The sequence below is a fragment of the Amblyomma mixtum genome, chromosome 3, assembly GCF_055824585.1.
Source record: "Amblyomma mixtum isolate Tamu chromosome 3, ASM5582458v1, whole genome shotgun sequence".
In the NCBI taxonomy this organism is placed as follows: Eukaryota; Metazoa; Arthropoda; class Arachnida; order Ixodida; family Ixodidae; genus Amblyomma; species Amblyomma mixtum.
Window position 1 is genome coordinate 378,223,467 of NC_143014.1, and position 20,966 is coordinate 378,244,432.

The 20,966-nt window shown below is 46.5% G+C and overlaps 1 protein-coding gene across 1 annotated transcript in view; it reads left to right on the forward strand.

Moving 5' to 3' along the window:
- The window catches only part of LOC149356912 (uncharacterized), an 84,408-nt gene that overhangs the window by 40,168 nt on the left and 23,274 nt on the right, over positions 1 to 20,966 (forward strand). The window contains exons 17-21 of the mRNA XM_089577857.1: positions 465 to 597; positions 2,132 to 2,208; positions 6,417 to 6,518; positions 8,744 to 8,825; positions 19,778 to 19,887. Of these exons, the coding sequence (XP_089433983.1) occupies positions 465 to 597; positions 2,132 to 2,208; positions 6,417 to 6,518; positions 8,744 to 8,825; positions 19,778 to 19,887 (504 nt within the window). The remainder of the gene's footprint in view (positions 1 to 464; positions 598 to 2,131; positions 2,209 to 6,416; positions 6,519 to 8,743; positions 8,826 to 19,777; positions 19,888 to 20,966) is intronic.

The following is a 20,966-nucleotide window of genomic DNA, read 5'->3' on the forward strand; positions in this document are numbered from 1 at the left end:
CGTGCTCCGCGTATCTATCCCACTACCTATAAAAGCCGCGCTTCACAGAGAGAACCTAGCGGATGTTCTGTAGCTTCACTTTGCCGGTGCGTTCAACAGCTACAAAGAACAAAAAATCAGATTGTCTCACATCACCGACGGTTAAGCAAACGGTGAGTTGGACATCTCTCTTTTTAGTGTCATTTGAATGGGGTGCGTCTGCAGTATGCGCTCTCGCGCTGTGTGCAATTCGCCCGCAGAGAAAGAAAAAATTCGTTCTTTCTCTGTGGTTCGCCGCACGAGCTTTGCGTGTTCGATTTGCCTGAACACATGGCGTTTCCCTTCGTGAAATTGCAGTGAGCACAGAGGCACGGCTTTTGTTTTCTTGTGCAAGGCTGATTTATTTAGATTCTTTTTGGTTAGTATTCATGGAATGAAATCTTGGCGTAGCGTTGAGCGTCCTCATCGTGTCTGATTTGCTGCAGGTGATACGAGGCCACAGCCACCTGGCATGTCTCCAACTGTCCGCCTGGTTGCAGCGCACGTTCCTCATCCTGTGCCACAAGAGGTCTGTGAAGGTCGGAACTTTGGTGGCCGCTCTGGAGCTACGGGAGACAGGTATTCTCTTTGTGGCAATTTTGGTACTTCATCCTGGGTTAAACACGCCATGTTTGCCATAAACGTTCGAAGCTCGAATGTGCTTCACATCCGGCATTATGCTTACCGCACATTTAGCGTCTCTATTTCGTCTGGTACCAAATGTGCCGGTTTACTTGTTTTTAAGGCGAAAGCCGTTAATGGCTCATACTGTCGTGACCAACACGTGTTAGCAAATTTGTCCGCGTTTCAGATTGGTCAAAATGGTCGTGACGACGCTGCGCGCGAATTTTGACGGGTGTCCACCGAAATATGTGAGACGGTTACTGCGTAATTTCCTTTCCTCAAATACAGTTTTCATTTTCATCATTACGGCCCCTCTTTCTTCTTTCACTCCACTTCCTCCCGTCCTGTACGGTGTTGTTCGGGTGTCCACCGATATGACGGAGAATTACAGCGCCATTTCCTTTCCTCAAAAGGCGTTGCGCTTAAAGCGCGACGCACCGCGCCGAACGGGTGGTGGCGTTCCGTGGACTCTCCCTGGCAGCGCTACAACACGCTGTCGCGTTCCACTGCTAAAGGCAAAGATTAAGCATCATTAATTGGCAGTTAATTAATGCACCAACAGAATGTGAGGGGAGCAATTTCGTAGCAGCTAGAATGCAGCACTCAGGCTTTCGCCTTTCACCGCTTAATTTTTTTTACTTGTTGCAAATCAGGCTATGATAATTGAGCGAAAGTAGTACAACGACACAGCACAGATTTCCAACGCTGTATGGTTGCCGTTTGTTTACTCCTAATGCGTTGACACAAGCACCTGGGCAACTGGCCCGCAGTTCCATTGTGACTCGTGAACGGGACCATAATTTTCTCGTGCTAGATTGCAAATGATCAGTGTAAGACACTTGCTAATCTGTGCGAAAATGTTGTCTAGCGATTTGGCTTTTATGATTTGTTCTCGTGAAACAGTTGACCAACTTGTGTCAGATTTCTGTGCTGTAAAGTAGAACTTTGATGTTGGTAATGCTGAGGTGTGATGTAATTGTAAAATAGGTATGAAGGAGAAAAATGGGACAGACAGCATGTGCATAGTCTGCATTTTTCTGTTTATCTTATTCAGGTTTTTACCAAAAATTCAGGGGTAAATTATTACTGTGCCCAAGTTTTAACATTCATGAAGTGTAGGACACTCTTGTAATCACTGGCCAATATTGCTTGAATTAGGGTAGTAAGTTTTGCTGGCTGGTAGGGCTGCGCAATTAATATAACAGCCTAAGAGACCTAGCTACACACGTGGAGCACTAACCAGGTGCTGTGGCCACCTGGTTTTTGTTTTTTGTGTGTGGCTAGGTCTCCTTCGCTGTAATATTCAGCAGTGTTAGCTGCTCATTGAATGAAGAGAGTTTATGTTAGCACACTGTCTTTCGAGTTCTTTGCACCGCACATCGGCTCGGGTAATTCATTGGCAAGGGTTTGTAAATGAATGTGCACCCCTGTTTCTAACGGACAAAAGAAGAATAGATGACTGCTTTTATTCTTGTCAATTTTCTTCCAGTGCCATATTTAAGGGACTTGGCAGGGGCCGTGGTCAGCGATCCGACGGTGGACGGAATGGGCCAGCCGCATGTGCAGGTACAGAGGTGTTGGTTGTGCCCTGTAAAGAGATTGGCATGATCATGGGTGACATGGCACTGCTAACGTGAAGACTGAGCAGGTTTACAGCATGACACCTGGGTGCGGTTGTCGAGCATAATTGTCATTGCTTCTTTTGGCCAAATGCATGCTAACAAAGCGATGAAGATTTGCCAAGATATTGTTCTTTGTCTTCAGTTTTGCTCTTGCTGTCATAAGTGAGGAATTGTAGAATTGAGCAAAAAGCAGCAGCAGCACTAATGAAGGTCTTTCCTATGACTTGGTTTGATATGTGCTGTTTCCACCGTCGAAAGAAAGATGGGCAAGAGAACAGGCACTGACTTTAAACTGATTTCATTTGGTTTCAACTGACAACCATTGTCTCACTGCAGCGGTGGCCTAGTGGTTTGAGCATCTGACTCGCATGCGGGAGGTGCAGGGTTCGATCCCCTGTGCCACCGGGGGCCCAACGGTGATACAGTGGGTACAGGTTGTTTTCCCCTGGCCTGGTGCTTGGCTTCATTTGGGTGAAATGCTTGGGAAATGGGTCTTTGGCCCCACCTTGAGTAAGCGAAAACGCCTTATGCCATAGCGCTCTTTGCCTAGAGATGCCCTTGTGCCGCAAAAATTCATCTCCATCGTCAAAAACATCCTCTTAAAAATTTCCACCTATTCTGATGACAAAACCTGTGCGTTACAACCGAGCTCAATGCTTCAGAACTATGAAACCTGAATTCAGAGAACATGTGAAGCCATAAAAAAAATGGACAATTCAGCGTGTTTAGGCTTTGGTTGAATTTCAAGGCTTGGTTTAAGAGGACAATGAGATAGTGCTGTGTGGATCCATTGTTTAGGATGGAAGTTGATGAAGAGGACATCTAAAGTGCAGCGCAAGAGACTGGCAGTCCATCAAGCAAGACGTTTTGCTGTGGTGATCACATCGTGGTCTAATGCAGTGGGCAGCGAAGCTGATCTGAGTGGGCAGTGCGTTGTTTGGGCTAGGGATGCGGGCGCGTGAGGGAATGAGGTTGTAAAGTGTGGAGGGTCGCTAGTTTTTGGGAGCCTGCTCTCCATGGCACGGGGACGAAAGACTGTCCTTCACTTTTGTACCTATAGCCTCGACTGCATTGCCATAAAAAGTTGTCCATGAGTATAGCGTGAAATCGCAGGCGACTCGCAAGTGCCTTTGTGAAGTGGGGTTGGGCCGTCAACTCGTTGCTCCGAGAGGCTGCGTGGATAGCAAGCAAAGAAAGCTGTGTGCTATGGCTCTGTGATTCTTCTCATTTGCTTGTGCCTTGTTGCATTTAATTTTTTTAAAACACAAGCTACTTCTTAAACCGTCTGAGGTGACTTCATGTAAATGGTTCATCTTTAAACTATTCAGTGCATTGGGAGCACAACAAATGTTTACTCTATGACCTTTCACCCATGCTTTCACTAAAGACCTTTAACCCAATACCACTCACCGTTGCTTTGTGTCTGACAGAAGCAGTGTCTTTAAAATATTACGCATGTTTCTTTATGCCTGTCTTGCGCTCTCTTTCCATTGACTTGTGCCATGCATCGATTTTCTGTTGGACACATGCTGCTCACCATTTCTGCAATGTTTTGCATCTTCTGGGTGATGCTAAAAGTTCGTGTTGGGAGTGGATCTTGTGTCGAAGTGGGCGGCTAACCATTTAATCGAGTCTGCGTGTTTATGCTGCCTGGCAGTCTTCGGGGGCTCATTCCCCTATAGCTCCTGCGCCAGTAAGAATTATATCTTTATCACTACTAAACTTTATCTCCACCAGAAAATAATTTGGGCTTGTCTGCGCCATGGTCAATTGGCGAACCCCGTGCTGTATCTTTTACTTGGAGATCAGGCCGTGTGTCATCTTAATGAGCTGTTTGGAAATATTGTGCTACTCTACACTTCCATGCAGTATTTATTCATAAGTCTATGCATTAATCCGAAAGGATTTCTTGGCTATGTTCGTGGTTTCGTGGCAGGTGAAAGGGGATATAAAACACATCCGCAGGCCATACGTAGTTCAGTAAGGAGTTAGGTGTAAAGATTGATTGTATGAAACAGACTATGACAAAATGTCGCTGCACTCCGAATTTGGTTGATACGGGATCGGTTAATTAATTAGAGGGAAAAAAGTCATTAGCCTTCGAAATAACCGTGGACATCGATATAGTGGGAGGTCGTCAAAACAGCCTCGGACGTCGAAATTGCATAAAATGAAAAAAAAACCATTAAGAAAAAGTAAACCACGTTTAAAAAGGTGTCAACCAATGTGAAAGTGAAAAGGAAAATGATAGTCCCAAGTGAACCAAACAGAGGTGACAAGTGTGGAACAGGCGTCATTCCTTTCGCATTCCCTCAATATGCCGCAGTGATTTCGGAACTTTTTGTACCTTTAAGAAACGAAGCATCATGGAGGGGCTGGGTGAGCAGCAAGCATTAGGTTATGTGCAGATAAGGAGGCAGAGCATGGCAACTCCGCATCGTACAGCTTTTGCTGAGGCATTTTTTAATCATGCATTACTGTAGGTGGAAACATTGCTAGAGGGAAGGAGATTCCAATCCAAAAAGAATGATTGCTAGTGCAGTGATACCACCTTTTCTTTAATTTTAAGTTCGAAAACTTAGCTATATTGGACGGGGCTTTTTAGGAGTGTGCGTTCCTAAGCGGTGGGCATACATGCTTGATGCATCCAGCGGATGTTTAGGAAAATACAAGCTATTGCAGTAATTAGTTTTGTTTCAGTTTCATGCCACATTAGTTTTTCAGTCAGCAAAGCCAGAGAAACTAAGTATATATCATGGTGCGGTCTGCCTTTCAGATCATCAAGATGCGACTAAAAAGAGTGTTGGGGTGTGTACATATTGATACGTGGTGGCAAGCCAAGAAACCGAACAACATGATGACCAATGAAATATGATTTTTAATGGCTGCAGGCTGAGCGCGAACGGTCTGTCCTGCGCCACAGCCCGCTTCTTCGTCATCTGCTTCGTAACATTACCCGGGGCCACCGAACGATCGTCCCGATCGATTGCATGAATTCTGAAGCGTGAGTTGATAGTCAGGATGTCGAGAAAGGATAGAAGAAGATGACTTGCCACCACGATAGATGAGATGGTCTGATGAAGAGCTGCCACCGGAGCTTCAGGGCCAGCGGTCGGTCGCCCAGGGCCGAAGGTCAAGGCTTATAGACTCGCCGTGCAGCTTGGGCGGGGGTGCTGTCTTGGGTCTTGTTGTCGAGTCATAACGGGTCTGGTCCTGGTCGCCGTGTCTTATGTTCGGGGCTGGGGACGGGGCGGGGGGGAAAGCGGCTGGTCAGTTCTGGACAAGTAGAGCTGGGGAGAGCTGGGCGGCAGAGTCCATGTCCCCTAGGCCGGCGACCAAGGCGAGCAGAAGGCGGCGGTGCTCCAGGGACCAAGATGACAATGTACCCCACACCTCACACCAAATAACACGTGGTGGCAAGCCAAGAAACCGAACGACATGATGACCGATGAAATATTTTTTTTAATGTCTGCACGCCTAGTGTGACTGCTGCGTCCCACGCCACAGCCCACTTCTTCGTCATCTGCTTCGTAAAAATATGTATCATATTTCAATTTTAAACCCTTCATTTGTATGATGTACACTGTTCTTTGCTTATTTTAGGGTGTCCAAGTGTTTGAGGGACGCCACAAGTTTTGATGCATTACTTTTTGGTTCATTTTTTTATTGCTCGTTTGCGTTGTGGACAGAAGTATACAGCCCGGGAGGTTTGCTTGCTAGGCCCGCCGCATGCCTCGTAATGTGGTGTCAGCAGCCATAATCTCTCGCAAGAGGAATGGCTTCATGTCCGCAATCCTCCCAAGCTTTGGACTGCTAGGAAGCCTTGCTAAACAGCTTACAAGCAAACCCCTTGGGCTGTAAACTTTTGACGTTGGCTGTACCAATGAGTGTGCCTCAATTTTAGACATTACAGACATTAAGATCAGAAAGAAATGATTGTTTTAATGTGCTATAGTCATTTAGGCTTTCGATTGAATTTTTATTTTCACCGGTTTGTAGCTTCTGCTGTTGAGGCGTCGGCTGCTTCTGCCTTCTGTGTTCTAAAGTTGCTTCTGGACAGAGCTAGTGATCGGCACCACCGAATCTTTGTTAATTATTCTCATGTGAGCTTTCTTTCGTTCACTGTGGTGCATCTCCACTCCTCCACTGCAGCTCGCTTCGTCAAGGCCTCGAGCGAGGATCGCCCGTTGCCGTGCATTGACTGGGCCAGGCTGAAAGCCGAGAGCGACCAACAGCGGGAAAAGCGCTGGTCAGGTGAGTGCAGCTTTTGTGGAGGAGCTGTTTTCCTCTTTTGCAGAAGAAGTGGGGTAGGGGGCTTCTTGTTTGCAGGTTTGTGGCTTTTTCCTTCTAATCTTGACAACAAAAAGTACCTTGGGCTGTCGTCTTTGAATAGCTGTTTTTGGAATTTAGAATTTATTTTATTCGATTGGAATTTTTCTTAAGATGTTCTCGCGGAATGTGACAGCGTTTCATCATCATCAACATCATCAGCCTGACTACGCCCACTGCAGGGCAAAGGCCTCTCCCATGCCTCTCTCCAATTTACCCTGTCCTTCGCCATTTGGGCCACCGTAATCCCGCAAATTTCTTAATCTCATCCGGCCACCTAACTTTCTGCCGCCCCCTGTTACGCTTGCCTTCTCTTGGAATCTGCAGTGTACAAGGGTCTCGCTCGGCTCTTCTGATTGGGGACGTATAGTTTAAAGGATGCAAGATCTTCAAAACTTTTTCTAACTATGAGTGTGTTAGCATCTGTTTTTGTGTTTTAGTGGAAAAAAGGAAACCTTTGTTGATTAAGGGGAGACGCAGGTCTTGAAACGAAAATTTTTATTATTAGAGATATGGTTATGAAATTAAGTATTCATGTGTATTTCTTCCCCCGTTTTCAAAACTGTAATTAGTTTCAGCCTATCTCAATAAGTTCTGAACTTGTAAGAAAATAACTGATGCCTAATTAGGGAATTTCTTACGGGTCTTTAGGATTCTTTCTCCTGACATTTTTTGGTTCCGATTAAAATGCAGTTTAGCCAAAGACCCGCCATGCAGAGCTATTCTATTTATATTGTGGTTAAGGTACATCCTCATATAAATATGTTCAGTTATGTCGATGCATCACAATTCTGGAATATAATTAGCTGGTATTATTGTCCTCAAAACTTGATATGTTCAACTTGGCCATATAAAAGTAGCATAGCTCTACAGCTCTATTCATTCTGAATTCAACAATGTAAAATTTTTTAAAATTGGACCAAGAAAACATAATGAAAAGTTCGGTAAGGCTATATACGTGGGCAAAAAACATGAAACTGAGAAAATCGCATTTAAAGTTTTACACTGAGTACAGAAAATTTTGGGGGGAATCTTTAACAATGGATTTTATTTGATGTTCCCTATCTGTTTCGCTACAAAATAAAACAAAAATGTCTTATTCCATCCAAAGAAACATTAATAAAAAAAATGTCGAAGGTGTAAGCGTGATGAAGTTGTAAAAAAAATGATTTCTCAGGAACTTATTGGTGGATTTTTTTAGAGGCAGTGGAGTTGAGCTCTAAAGGCAATAATTGGAATCCTGAAAACTGTTTTTTGAGAGACCTAGAGGTCTGGAGCCAGGGAGATCCGAGAGCCCACCATGGGAAGCAGTTGAGTGCTCCTGAAAAGGACTGCTGGGTGTGGAGCTCGGCACGTCTTCTACTCTCTTCTTTGCGAAGAAACGCCTCAATGTTAGGCAGCACACTGCCATGTGCCACTGGAGAACGTCTTGATAGCAGTCGAGGACGGTAATCTTCAGTTTCTCCCATTTTGTGCCGCCTTGTCAGAGTCTCTTTCGTATTAGTGCTCTTTAGATGAGCTCCATTTGCCTTGCGCAAACGCAGAGCGCCTTCCTCAAAGCCAGATTTCCTGCGCCGCAGGTTCCGCACTTTGCTTACGCAAAAAAGTTGTTTAAAACTTTCATGTCCACAATCACGAACTCAGTACCAGCATCACCGGTCTGGGACTCTGTGCTGACGCCAATCAGTTCAAATTTGCACTGGGTTGCTGACTTTTTGGACACAGCAGACTTTGTGTGCGCCGATCGCTCAACAAGCTGCACCTGCTCCGCCTAAGTGTAGTACGTGGCATCAACGCGAACTGTACCGTGATCCGGGATGCAATTCGTGCTGGAACTTGGTGCCGCGAGTCCAAGATCCAGCGAGTCCGGCACCGGCTCTAACACAATTCCCAAAGGCACACTTCTGGCCGACGCCTTTGGCTTTTTGTTTCACGCCCGTTTCTTACGGCTTCCAAAAGCTTGTTGCGTTGAAACCAGATTTTATCGCATTTCCCTACCGAATTTAGCGTTAAAAATTTGAGAATAGGTGCTCGAAAGGTCAAACGTTCCGAAAATGAGTTTTGCGCAAAATCGATTTTTTGACCATTTTTGACTGTTCTAAAACCCGTGTCACCCTTAAGTTGACCATTCTGTTTTTACGTGCTTGCAGCCCTTGCACCCATAATCAAGAACTTCTATACTGAAGACCCTCGCATTGCTTGTATGTCTCAAGCGGAGGTGGAAAATTTCAGGTGAGTTCGCGTTGGCAAGGCTGAAACTGTGAGTTTCAACTCACATGACTGAACTCGCATGATATTTGGAGCAGGAAATGAGAATGGCACATTGCCTAAACTCTAACACCTGGCATATTTGAGTTTGGTTGAACCTCTTGTTATTACACAATATGCCGAGACTGCTGTTATTTGATTAGAAGCTGAGTCTAATTCTGTTTTTCACCGTTGTTCGGAAGAAAAGGATGAAAAGGAGTGTAGTGGGTGACAGTAGTAAGTGGAATGAGGTTGGCTCTGTGTCTGTTTGACTGCCTTAGAATGCTGCTTAATGCAGTCCAGCCCTCTGCTAGGTTCCTGGGTGCAGCCTTTTCCTGGCTGCTACTTTTTTGTGAGCCAGTCCCGTCTGATCTCTCATACAAACCCATGCTGTTATGTCGCAATTGTGTCAACTTTCCCATCGCGAATGTCATTCACGATGGAGATTCACCCTGTGCCGGCATTCTGACAGTCAACACTGGGCGTGTGGGGAATGGCAACGGAGCCAAAGTGAACTCCATCAGTGCTTGGCAGCCACCGTGTTCGGCACCTTTAGGCATGTTGCACCTACGCTAACACCGAGCACACTTGTGGGTGGTGTGGATCGTGTTGCGGCCGTGTTTTCCCTGTTGCCTGTACCTTAAAAATGCAGTTCCTGGGTTCCAGTAGATGAGGGTTGTGCAGGATTAAAGTGGCCGCTGTGGTAACAGCATGGAAGCGTGCACGTGTGCCCAGACTTTGCCCACTCCATGCGCCCTCCCTCTTTACTTCTACCTCCTCTCCATCAACAGCTCTTCAGGCCAACTGAGCCATCACAGGGTGTTTGGGCCATCCTGTGCAAGCAAATGATAGCAAGAGCTACAAAGCCCTGCATATAAATTAAAAGTTAGTTTTGATAATCTCGTCACATTCCTCCGAATCCCCTCTCTCCGGTAGTACAAATAAGTTTCTGAAAATAACCAAGTAGAAATATTTAAAAAGATTATGAACAAGGAAACCGTAGCCGAAATTGGGTTTTGAACCAAATGATGAGGTAACTTGTCAAGAATTGCTGGAAAGGAAGTGGCTCGAGCTGTGTAAAAGGCCTGGCAAGAATATTAAACACTGATTGCGTAACCTGCTCAAGCATAAAGTGAAATTGAAGCCTGTAGAATGCCGCTGTCATGTTTTCAGTTTCTTTGTTTTCTTGCTTGTTAATTTCGGCTGCTTTTTACACGCCATGTGGAGTTTCGTGCAGCATTTGCATCTCGTTGGAAGTGAGACGTGCAGAGGTATATATTTTCACTTCATTCAAAATAATCTGTGGATAAAAAAATTTGCTCAGCGCTTTAGCATTACAATGCATGGAATGTTGTGCAAAAGCACTTTTTTTTTAATGTGGACACCACCTCCACTTACCTCAAAGCGCGGTTTCTGACGCAGTGTTGTCAATTTCAGTGCGTTTTGGTCATTGTCATCATCAGGCCGTGGCTCATCATCATCATCAACCTCTTCCTTCACCGCGAACTCGCACTATCCGTATCGGCATCAGTATCACCAGCTCCAGCTTTCTGTGGCTGTCAAAGGCATGGGAGTTGTGGTAGCATGTTAGTTCACCGTAGTTGTGACTTTTGTGTGTTGCCTCCGAGCATTGCAATTTTTACCACGATGGGCAAGCACCTTAATAGCTACATGGCTGGGAGTTTGCTCTCGAACACGGCAAGCGTGTGGCAGGCAGGAAATTTGACGTGGCCAAGGTGCGTCTGACGATGGTGCAATCAAAAGGATGCATTGAGGAGCGCAAGCTACAAAAAGCGCACTTTCTAGGGTGAGCTGTGCAAGTTTCCTGAGCTGTAAGAAGAGCTGCTCTGCTTGTGAGGGAAGTGCGGAGGAACGACTATGCAATGACAGCAGACATGATGCAAGGCTTCCTGTGGGATGAGGGTTCATGCGCACACAGCACCAGCTTGGAGTCTGAAGACTCCGCAAGTGACGATTGAACATAGAATAAATGACGCTCATTCCCTGGTTGATGTTTTTGCTTAGAAATTTGAAGAGAAATTTGTTTCGCACATAGCGTATTTGGGCCATGCCCCGAGAAATTGGCCCCCAAATCTGGAAAAAAAAAGTGCGGCCCTCGCATGCAGTATGTTTTTAGTTTCTTAGTGTTGTTTTGTTGGTAACCTACAACTCAAGATCGAAGCAGCTTTCTCAGTCAAATGACCCGCTTTTAGCCAGTGGTGCCTGCCGATTCTCATGACCCCGCTAGCATGACAATGCAGGGATGGGACTATACTTTTTCATCTGTTACTCCCTGCATTGTTACTCTAGCAGCTAGGGTCGTGAGAACCGGCCGGCACCATTAGCTAGAAGGGTGCCCTTTGATGGGGAAAAGCCATTTTGTTCTTGAGTTGTATCCATCTATAATGAATGCTTTGCGAGTTTTGGTGAGCTTTATTTATTTTCATTATAGACCAGATTTTTTTTACCTTCGCATGGAGGCGGCAGGCGCGCTCCTACTCTTGACTTCAGGTGCCATCTCGGCGCTTGTGGCCCAACGGATTGCAGGTCACATGGGTGCCGTGCGCAGAACGTGTTTTTGTGTGGACATGTTCTTCGCTTCCGTCGTTGATGCGGTCCACCACCTAACGTATGTGGGTGTGTTCTGTACATCACTACTTGCATTTTCTCTCTAATAGACCATACTATGGTTACCTGATGTGCATTGCTGCCATTCAAGGAGACATCTGAGGGTAGTCAACAAGGTAGGGCATGGATTGGAAACCAGCACTTATAAGCAGATTTCTGTACCTGTGTGTCATTTGTTGCTGCCTTTTATTTGCACTGCCATCTGTGATGATAATTTTATGCATCAGAACATAAATTTATTGATTTGACTTGATGGTGTAGTCATATGCAAGAGGTAACCAGATCGGCGAGCTGCTGACAAGGTTGTGCAGGGTAGTTCATTTTCAGCATCCATGCGCCAAGCTTGCTATTGTTATAAACACATTTCGTGAGCGGGAATGCAAGCAAGACCACCACCAATTGCTGACCGTAGTATCTTTCTGCTCTTCGTCTCTGCCTGAGTCAGAGCAAAATATATATGATTTTATTACATTCTATGACAATTGGCCAAACGCCTACATGATGCTGTCATACGCGCCAAGACCTTTGAATAAAATGCATGACTTCAGGCCACAGAACTCGTGAAAGCTAGCTTTTCTATTAATATTTATTCAGCATTTGATGAATTAAGAAAAAGTATATTGTTATGCTCCAGCTAGCATAAAGCATCACGAAACCTGCCTTCTGGTAGCCCTGCGACTCAGTTGAGCTCACAATAATTTTTTGATGTGACTGGTGCAATGCCACGCAGGCAACAACACAGCCCTATTGGTGGGGATTGCTTTATGGCAGGCAAGAATCATTAAGAGTGCATTGGAATTGGAACTGCATGCTAGCCGTACGCCTGATGCTTTGATATTGGGCAAAAAAAGTTTTCTCTACAATGGAGCACCTTGCAAGATCGCAGCAGTGGCACGAGCGCGTGCTGAGCGCTGGCACAATTAACGTGATTGTCAAACTAAATGTCGTTATTAATGCACAAATTTTACCTCTCTGATAACACAAAAACTTACTGCAACACAAGTGCGCTGTGGAAGTATGTGCAGCAATGTTTATTGGCACCCAAAGGGCTGTAAATTGCATCTATCAAGCAGGCGCTGCGCGGAGCTACCGCTCCCCCAAGAAATTCCCTCACCCTGGCGCGGAACTCAGCAGAAGATGGTTGCATTCGAAAAAGGCGCTGAATTGTCGTCTGTAGGTTTATTTCCATGTGAACTACTTTTTCTGTACATAAAATTAGTGATTAAGAAATTGTGATATTGAAGAATTTCAGTGATACGTTCCCTGTTGATGCAAATTCATCAAATTCTGTGGCCATAGTGCATTGTCTACAGTATGTAGAATTTAATGTGTTTTGAGACTTCGCTTGCATCTCTCGGGATGATATGAATGCACGAACTCCGACTGCGCCCTTGAGCTTAGTCTAAGTGTTGCCCACACATCACCAGTGTGCAACCGCCAGTCGCGTGGTACGCACCGCGAGCAGTGGTATATGGGCGTACATAAATCCTGTGTACGCACCGCGAGCAGTGCTATATGGGCGTACATAAATCCTGTGTACGCACCGCGAGCAGTGGTATATGGGCGTACATAAATCCTGTGTACGCACCGTGAGCAGTGGTATATGGGTGTACATAAATCCTGTGTACGCACCGTGAGCAGTGGTATATGGGCATACATAAATCCTGTGTACGCACCGCGAGCAGTGGTATATGGGCATACATAAATCCTGTGTAGGCACCGCGAGCAGTGGTATATGGGCGTACATAAATCCTGTGTACGCACCGCGAGCAGTGGTATATGGATGTACATAAATCCTGTGTACGCACCGCGAGCAGTGGTATATGGGCGTACATAAATCCTGTGTACGCACCGCGAGCAGTGGTATATGGGCGTACATAAATCCTGTGTACGCACCGCGAGCAGTGGTATATGGGCGTACATAAATCCTGTGTACGCACCCCGAGCAGTGGTATATGGACGTACATAAATCCTGTGTACGCACCGCGAGCAGTGGTATATGGGCATACATAAATCCTGTGTACGCACCGCGAGCAGTGGTATATGGGTGTACATAAATCCTGTGTACGCACTGTGAGCAGTGGTATATGGGCATACATAAATCCTGTGTACGCACCGCGAGCAGTGGTATATGGGCGTACATAAATCCTGTGTACGCACCGCGAGCAGTGGTATATGGGCGTACATAAATCCTGTGTACGCACCGCGAGCAGTGGTATATGGGCGTACATAAATCCTGTGTACGCACCGTGAGCAGTGGTATATGGGCGTACATAAATCCTGTGTACGCACCGTGAGCAGTGGTATATGGGCGTACATAAATCCTGCGTACGCACCGCGAGTAGTGGTATATGGGCGTACATAAATCCTGTGTACGCACCGTGAGCAGTGGTATATGGGCGTACATAAATCCTGTCAACCGTAAACAGATCTGTATGAAGAAATTTTCCTTGTTTCTGCATGCGATGCAGATTACACTCAAATCTCGTTATAGTGAAATGGTTTATAACGAAATAATGGAAAGAATCACAATTCTCCTTGAAAGTCCCCATAGAAACACATGTGTTTAAAATTTCGTTTTAACGAAAAAAATTTCACCAATCAACGAATGTAACGAACAGTTGTTATTCCAAAATGCCAACTAACCGGCCAGTTTGCACACAACATATAGATTTGAGAAATTGCACGACGCATTACGGACCTCCGATGCGGCAGTTCGAATCTCCCGTGCCAGCCCCTCTCCATCCAGCAATGCTTCAAGCCAAGCCAGGCTGGCCAAGCAGCCACAAGCGGTCGGTTTCACCCTTACCATCTGGAAACGTTCCAAGTCAAGTCTAGCCAAGCCTCGCAGTCCGTTGTGTCGTTCTGTGCCACGCGTCATCGCAAGCTTCGTTCCGTACCTGCGTTGTGTGTGTAGGGGTTGTAGGCCTAGCTTTACTGGCGTGGTCAGTCCGTCAGTGTGCTTATTTTCGATGTGTCGCCTGTTTTACGACATAAAAATGAATAGCGGCGGCAGCAGCTTGAAGCGAAAATGAAAGGTTATCGACCTGGAGCAGAAGGCAGCTATACTTAGGCTGTTGCGTTGGGCACGAAGAAAACACAAGTGGCCAAGGAGTTCGTCATCGCGCCGAGCACGCCTTCTACGATCATCGGCAAGAAAGACGGGGGCGCTGTCGCACGTGGTGTGAAAGGCAGCCGCAAGAAACTGCGGCCTCCTGCCTTTGAGGCCGTGGGAGAGGCGCTGTTCAAATGGTTTTTGGACGCAAAGGCTACTAATTTGCCCGTCAGTGGGGCATTACTCCAGAGAAAAGCGACAGACTTTGCCTGCATCATGGGCTGCGACAGTTTCGTTCCAAGCGATGGCTGGCTGCAGCGATTTAAAGAGCGCCGTGACATCGTTGATAGGACAATCATTGGCGAGTCCCAGGCCGTCGACAGTGAAAGCACAACGGCGTGGGTGAAAGCCAACGTTGGTCCTCTCCTTGAGAAGTATGAAGAGAAGGACGTGTTCAGCGCGGACGAGACCGCTCTCTTCTATCAAATATTGCCACAAAAGAACTTATCCTTAAAAGGCGAGCTCTGTCGTGGCGGGAAGCACAGTAAGGTCCGCATCACCGTGCTGCTTTGTACGAATATGGACAGGTCCGAGAAACTGCCACCTTTGGTGATAGAGAAAAGTGCATCGCCACGATGCTTTAAAAGAAAGAGGCGACTTCAACCGCAGTACCAGTCAAACAGGAAAGCCTGGATGACAAGGGAAGTTTTCGCTGGATGGCTCCGTGACTGGGACGAAAAGTTGGAGAGGCAGAATCGCAAGATATGCCTTTTCCTGCATATCTGTGCTGCCCACCACACAACTGTGGCACTGAAGAGCATTGAACTTCAGTTCTTGCCCCCGAACTGCACGGCCGTGATACAGCCCGTTGACCAGGGCGTGATCATGTCCATTAAGGCTGGATACCGCAAGCGAGTAATTGACCGTCTTGTGTTGACATGAAGTTGAACCGTGACACGAAGGTCGATTTGTATATGGCTATAGAGATGCTCAACATGGCATGGATAGATGTGACAGCCAGCACCATCGCCAACTGCTTTCGACGAGCGTCATTTGCCGCCAGCGAAAGTAACCCTGGCAGTGACGACTCAACGGACCAAATAGCCGCACCCAGTACTACCGCTGCTACCACCGCTGCTGCTACATCAGACGAAGCTGTAGCATTATGGAAGGTGCTTAATGACGCCGGCATCGTGTCTGAAGGCGAAACCTGCGACTACGTGGGTGTGGATGCCGATGTTGTGGCAACGGAGCAGCTGGCTGATGACGACTTTTGCTTGCTGCCCGGGAGCCCGAAGGAACCAACGATGAAGGTGTCGTGGAAGATAACGTCACTTTGCACGAGGCTGACAATGTACCTACATCGTCTCAGGCGCTAGATGCAGTGGACCTGCTGTGCCGCTTCTTCGGCGGCCACGAAAACGGCGAAGATGGGCTTGACATAGCTGCTGCTGCCGAGAAGGCCGTGCTTCGGTTGAGAAAGACGCAGCAGCGAAGCATCACCGATTTTTTTTGTACCATCGATGTGAAAGGTTCGACATGAATAACGGCAATAAAGTCACAGCTAAATGCCTTTGACTCTAGTTTCTCACTGTATGCGATATCGGCAAGCAATAGCACTTGTCGTGGATGCAGCCACTCGGCCGCGACGAGAACTCATACCTCGGCTATGGCTTACCTGTAGTAAGTGCAACCTCGTATACAATAATTAACCGTGTAATTATTAATCAGAGGCTATAACAAACTAATGGTTATACCGAAAGAATTTCAGCGCCATTTCGACTTCGTTATAACGAGGTTTAAGTGTACCTTGTTGTCCAGTAGTGTCCCAGTACATTTTTGTGAACCTGGCTGTATGAAGTTATGAATAAAGAAAAAAATTCAATTAGCATTTGTGGTATGGTATGCGCAGCAACATATATGTACCCTAGGTGAGTCAAGGAATCCGTTTGCAGTCACATAAATTCGCCATATTTACTCGCAGTTCCTCGTGGATGGTACTTAAAAATTCAAAACATTGTTATCCTCGGTATTTTAACAGAGCTGCTCAGATCCAGTGTGCACGCGTAACAATGGATATGTTACCATGTGATCCATAAAGTGAAACTGGCAGCAGTTTCGTTATGAAGTATTATTCTGCCGTTGCTCTTCTGGGTTGGGAGGACATTTTGGAACCTACGCTAAAACTTCCCATAGCTTTCAGGTGTGTTTACTGCCACAGCAGGGACAACCTTTACGAAGAGCTGCTAAAGGGAAGCTGAAACACTTTTTGGAGAATTCGAGGTTATTCAAGAACTCGAATCTATCAAGCTTCTAGATAAAGCATGAAAAGTAATTTTGCACTGCCATTTTAATTGGCATCATAATCGCCAGTTAAAACCACGATGATGTTTAGGCTTCTCCTCACTACGCTGGAGTAGTGCGAACAAACTCGGCAGTGACGTGATTGTTGCCGAAATTTCAGATGTCCGCTGCTTACGCCTGCATGCTGCTGTGCGTCGTCAGATGGCGCCAAACAATGCATCGTGAGCTTCACCTTCGATGGCGTTGGTTTGCTTCCATGGAATAACCGTTTCTTTGCTGAAAATGTAGTGCCATCATACGTGACGTCATTATCGGGGCCTCTGCCCATCGCTGTGCACTTCAGAGAAGCCTGAACACCGACGACGACTTTATCCGGCGATTACGCCACCATTTCAAGTGCTAGAGCAAAACGATTTCGTAGGCTTTACCTGCGCGTTTTGCACATTGGGCAACCTTAAACTCATCGAATTCTAAAGCCGCTTCAATTGCCCTTTAAGGAAAGGAGGTCTGGTAGGTCTGGTCTTATTAAATAGCCTAAGGTGTTGTGATTTTTCTTGCATAATCCAAAATGTCCTAGCATTGGCAGATGCCTGCTTAGTGGGGTCTTCAACTAGGCCTAGCAATTGGCAGAGACCCCCAACCTTCTCCATGTTGAAGGACCCGAGCCTTAGAAGTGGAGCATGTGAGAAGGTGCCAAGACACAAGGAGGGGCAGGAAGGATTAGCTCACTTTGTTCATGCCTTGAGTAATTCTTGGTGGCTGGATAAGGAGTTGCAGTGGTGATGTCATGTGGCAGAAGTCCAGTAAAAAGAAGTGTCGATTTCTACCTGACAAAAGGCAGGGCAGTGTTTGGAGAATTTTAGGTTGCAAGCCTTACTTGCCCCATTGAGTGAAAACCCGTCTGTCTGTCTCTCCCTCTGTGCCTGCGTGATAAACCCATAAAACGGCGTCCTCATGCAACCTGGAAGGTGGTGGTTAAATTAGTGATCGGTCACACGAGGTTGCTCTAGACAACCTAGATTGCACAACTTCCACCTGTGGCAGCACCTAACATCCCTTGGCTGGGGCATATCACTTAAACTCTGCACCAGGAGTGGTATGGGGACTCCGAGGTACTTATGAATGTTAAGCAGAGAAAGACCAATACTGCATATATGGGCATTAACCCACTAGCTATCGTGTCATACCCTTAAGACGGAGCGCGGGCCGTGATATGGTGGCGACTGCCTTCATGAAGTTAGAGTGCAGATCAGAAGGGGTGTGGTGGCGGCGTGGTGACAGCTACTTGAGCCGTGCAGAGGTAGAATGCCAGCTGCATGGTTTATCTCATGCAGCAGTGCACGGCGACTGTGGTTACAACATGAGCAGGTGGTCTCAAGACTGCTTACGTGTGAGAAGGTGCAAGTACGTCTGCCGACTTTTTGTTATCCCAAGGAAGGAGGGGGACATCCAGCTTCAAAGGAATAGGAAATAGGGAAACGGAGGGGTGGGTGTGGGTGGAAGGAATACTTTGCAGCTCTGAGAGCAACGTGATGCATCTGCATGCAACCCTTTTTTGCTGCGCATGCATGCTTACCTTGTGGCAGTGATTATGCATGGCCACTGTTGTGAGGTTGTGGAACACACCTGCATCTAACTGTTAAAATTGTGTGATCCCGCCTGCTCTTGTGTAGCAGCTTCAACGCCTTACCCCTGAGCCAACGAGTTGAGTAAGGCGACACGAAGTTTGCACGTCCTCCGAGAATGGTGCATGAGGAGTGGGACACAGTAGAGGTTGTGATCATGTGGGCTTTCTTGCGACGAGAGGTGGGACAGCTGCTTGGTATTCAGTGCTGGCAAGTCGTGGTGATTAAAAGGCAGTCCTGGCCTTGGTCTGCTGCTGTGACAATGGGGAGATGCCCGGAGTCCAGGTCGGTGCAGTCAGCGGCAACGGTGTGTGGAAGCATTGGCCTGGCCTTGAAGGAGACAATGTGCCGATGAATCTTGCACCATGGACCCCAAGCTGTTCATCATCAGTTCTTTCGTCGGTCTGAGATTGAAGCCTGGCAGTTTGTGCACAACCTCCTGTGCAGTGATCTACTTTGAGATTGCACACGTGATCTCCAGCTGTGGTGATCGCATAACAATAGGGAGCTTAAGAGGTACTAATACTTCATGTGTTCTCTGAACACCTTCCCTCAATAGGATTTGTGTTGAATGCAGCTGTGTGAGACAGTACCTGTAATACTTTCCATCATTGCCTTAATAGTGCATTAACATAAAAATCTGTAAATGTACTTGTTATGCAGTGGTTTGGTTTCGTTTATTGGGGTTAATGTCCCAAAGCGACTCGGGCTATGAGGGACGCCGTAGTGAAGGGCTCCAGAAATTTTGACCACCTGGGGTTCTTTAACGTGCACTGACATCGCACAGTACACGGGCCTCTAGAATTTCGCCTTCATCGAAGTTCGATCCCGGCCACGGCGGCCGAGTTTGCCACGGAGAGGCGCCACTCGTGTTGAAATTTGCCTGACAACTGCACTTGCTCACTGCAATCACAGAATCTTATGTTATGGCAGTTTGTGTTTTATTATTGTGAAACTTTCTCATCGGTTGCACAAATTTAGATTGACACAGCACTAGCTGATGGATGAGTGGCATAGTAGGAAGTTCATTGCATCAAGTTTAACTCCAACTCTTTGCAGAGTTGAGAAACTTTGTAATATTGCAGGATTCACTATGTGGAGGATGGTTACATCCAGGTTTAACTGTATAATCTCAAGAAAGCTGCTGCATGTAATGGTGGCACATACTGCACAGGTGCTGTTTTCCTGAACAGAGAAGGCCTGTGGAATTTTTTTTTTATTTGTCTTGGCCATTTCATAGTTTCCATCTTACGTGGTGTGTCTTGTTGTTGCACCTTGCGTGAAATGTAGAACTGATCACATGTGCCTTCCTTTTGTAATTACAGGCTAGAAAACAACAACATTGTCATAAAATACCTCGGCCCGGATGAAAATCTACCTCCTGGTGTAGCTGCACATCCAGTGATGACGTTTGAGCAGGCCTTCGCGAACTATCGTAAGCACGTTATGAGCCTTACTTCTTATATCGATGATGTGATTTGAAGAGTTCGGAAACATGCTCTTGTTTTCAAGAACTGCATTTTGCTTTTTGTGTGAAAGTGCTAGCCATGCACGTGGTGTCAGTTTTTCTAAAGGTCTCTTGGTTTGGCTGCACTCGCTACACTAGTACTGTGAAGTTCCATGGTGGTGCCATGAGTGTACAGCGTCAGGTAAGGGAGCTCAAGCACAGCTTGGCATTGGCTGCTCTTAAAACGAATGGTTGAGTGCAGGCCTGGTCATCTGCTTGCCCTGGCGTCACTGCTAAATTACAGCCTGTTGCATGCCACTGACGTCGGTGGTCGCCAGAATGCCAAACCACATGGAGAACTTTCAAGTAGCAAATCGCAATGAAGTGTTTGCCATGGATTAATCCTAGGAAATCTTCATTTAACTGAAAGAAGAAAAAAAGGTTTTGCATATTTTACACACAGGTGATTTACGTATATGTGCTTAAATTGCTGCCCACAGGACTCGACTTGGCCGCTTGAGTTTACAATTCATGCCACGATCAGCTACCCACCTCCTACTTTCATGAAAGAACTGCAATATTTCTATTAAGGCTATGGGTATATCTTCTTAGACTTGCACTTGGACGCCCCTGTATTGCTGCATGCACTGAAGCTGCACTTCCACTTCAGAGAGTGCAAGCCAGCAGAGGACTTGTGCTGCACTAGGTGGCAGTTTTGCAGGACGAATATGAAAGTGCAGTGGGTGCGTGCTTCGCTGGCAAAACAACAGTAAAAGTACTGCACTCCTTGAACTAGTGCAACAAGTGCGACCGAATCGAAGTTCCGCTCCTGGCAGCAACTTCAGTTTTCACATGTTTTTGCCCTACCTGGCCTAACTATGGCAATGATGCTGGCCCTTGAACTTCAGATTGATACTTTTACATGACAGCGTATACAGCTCGTTCGGTTGAAAAGCCATCAGCGTTGTATTAGTAGTAATAGTTGTAGCTGTTGGCACCGTGGGTCGGAAAAAATCTGTACAATGTTCTGGTTGGTGTCATACGGTTCAGCGTTTCTGTGCAGCATA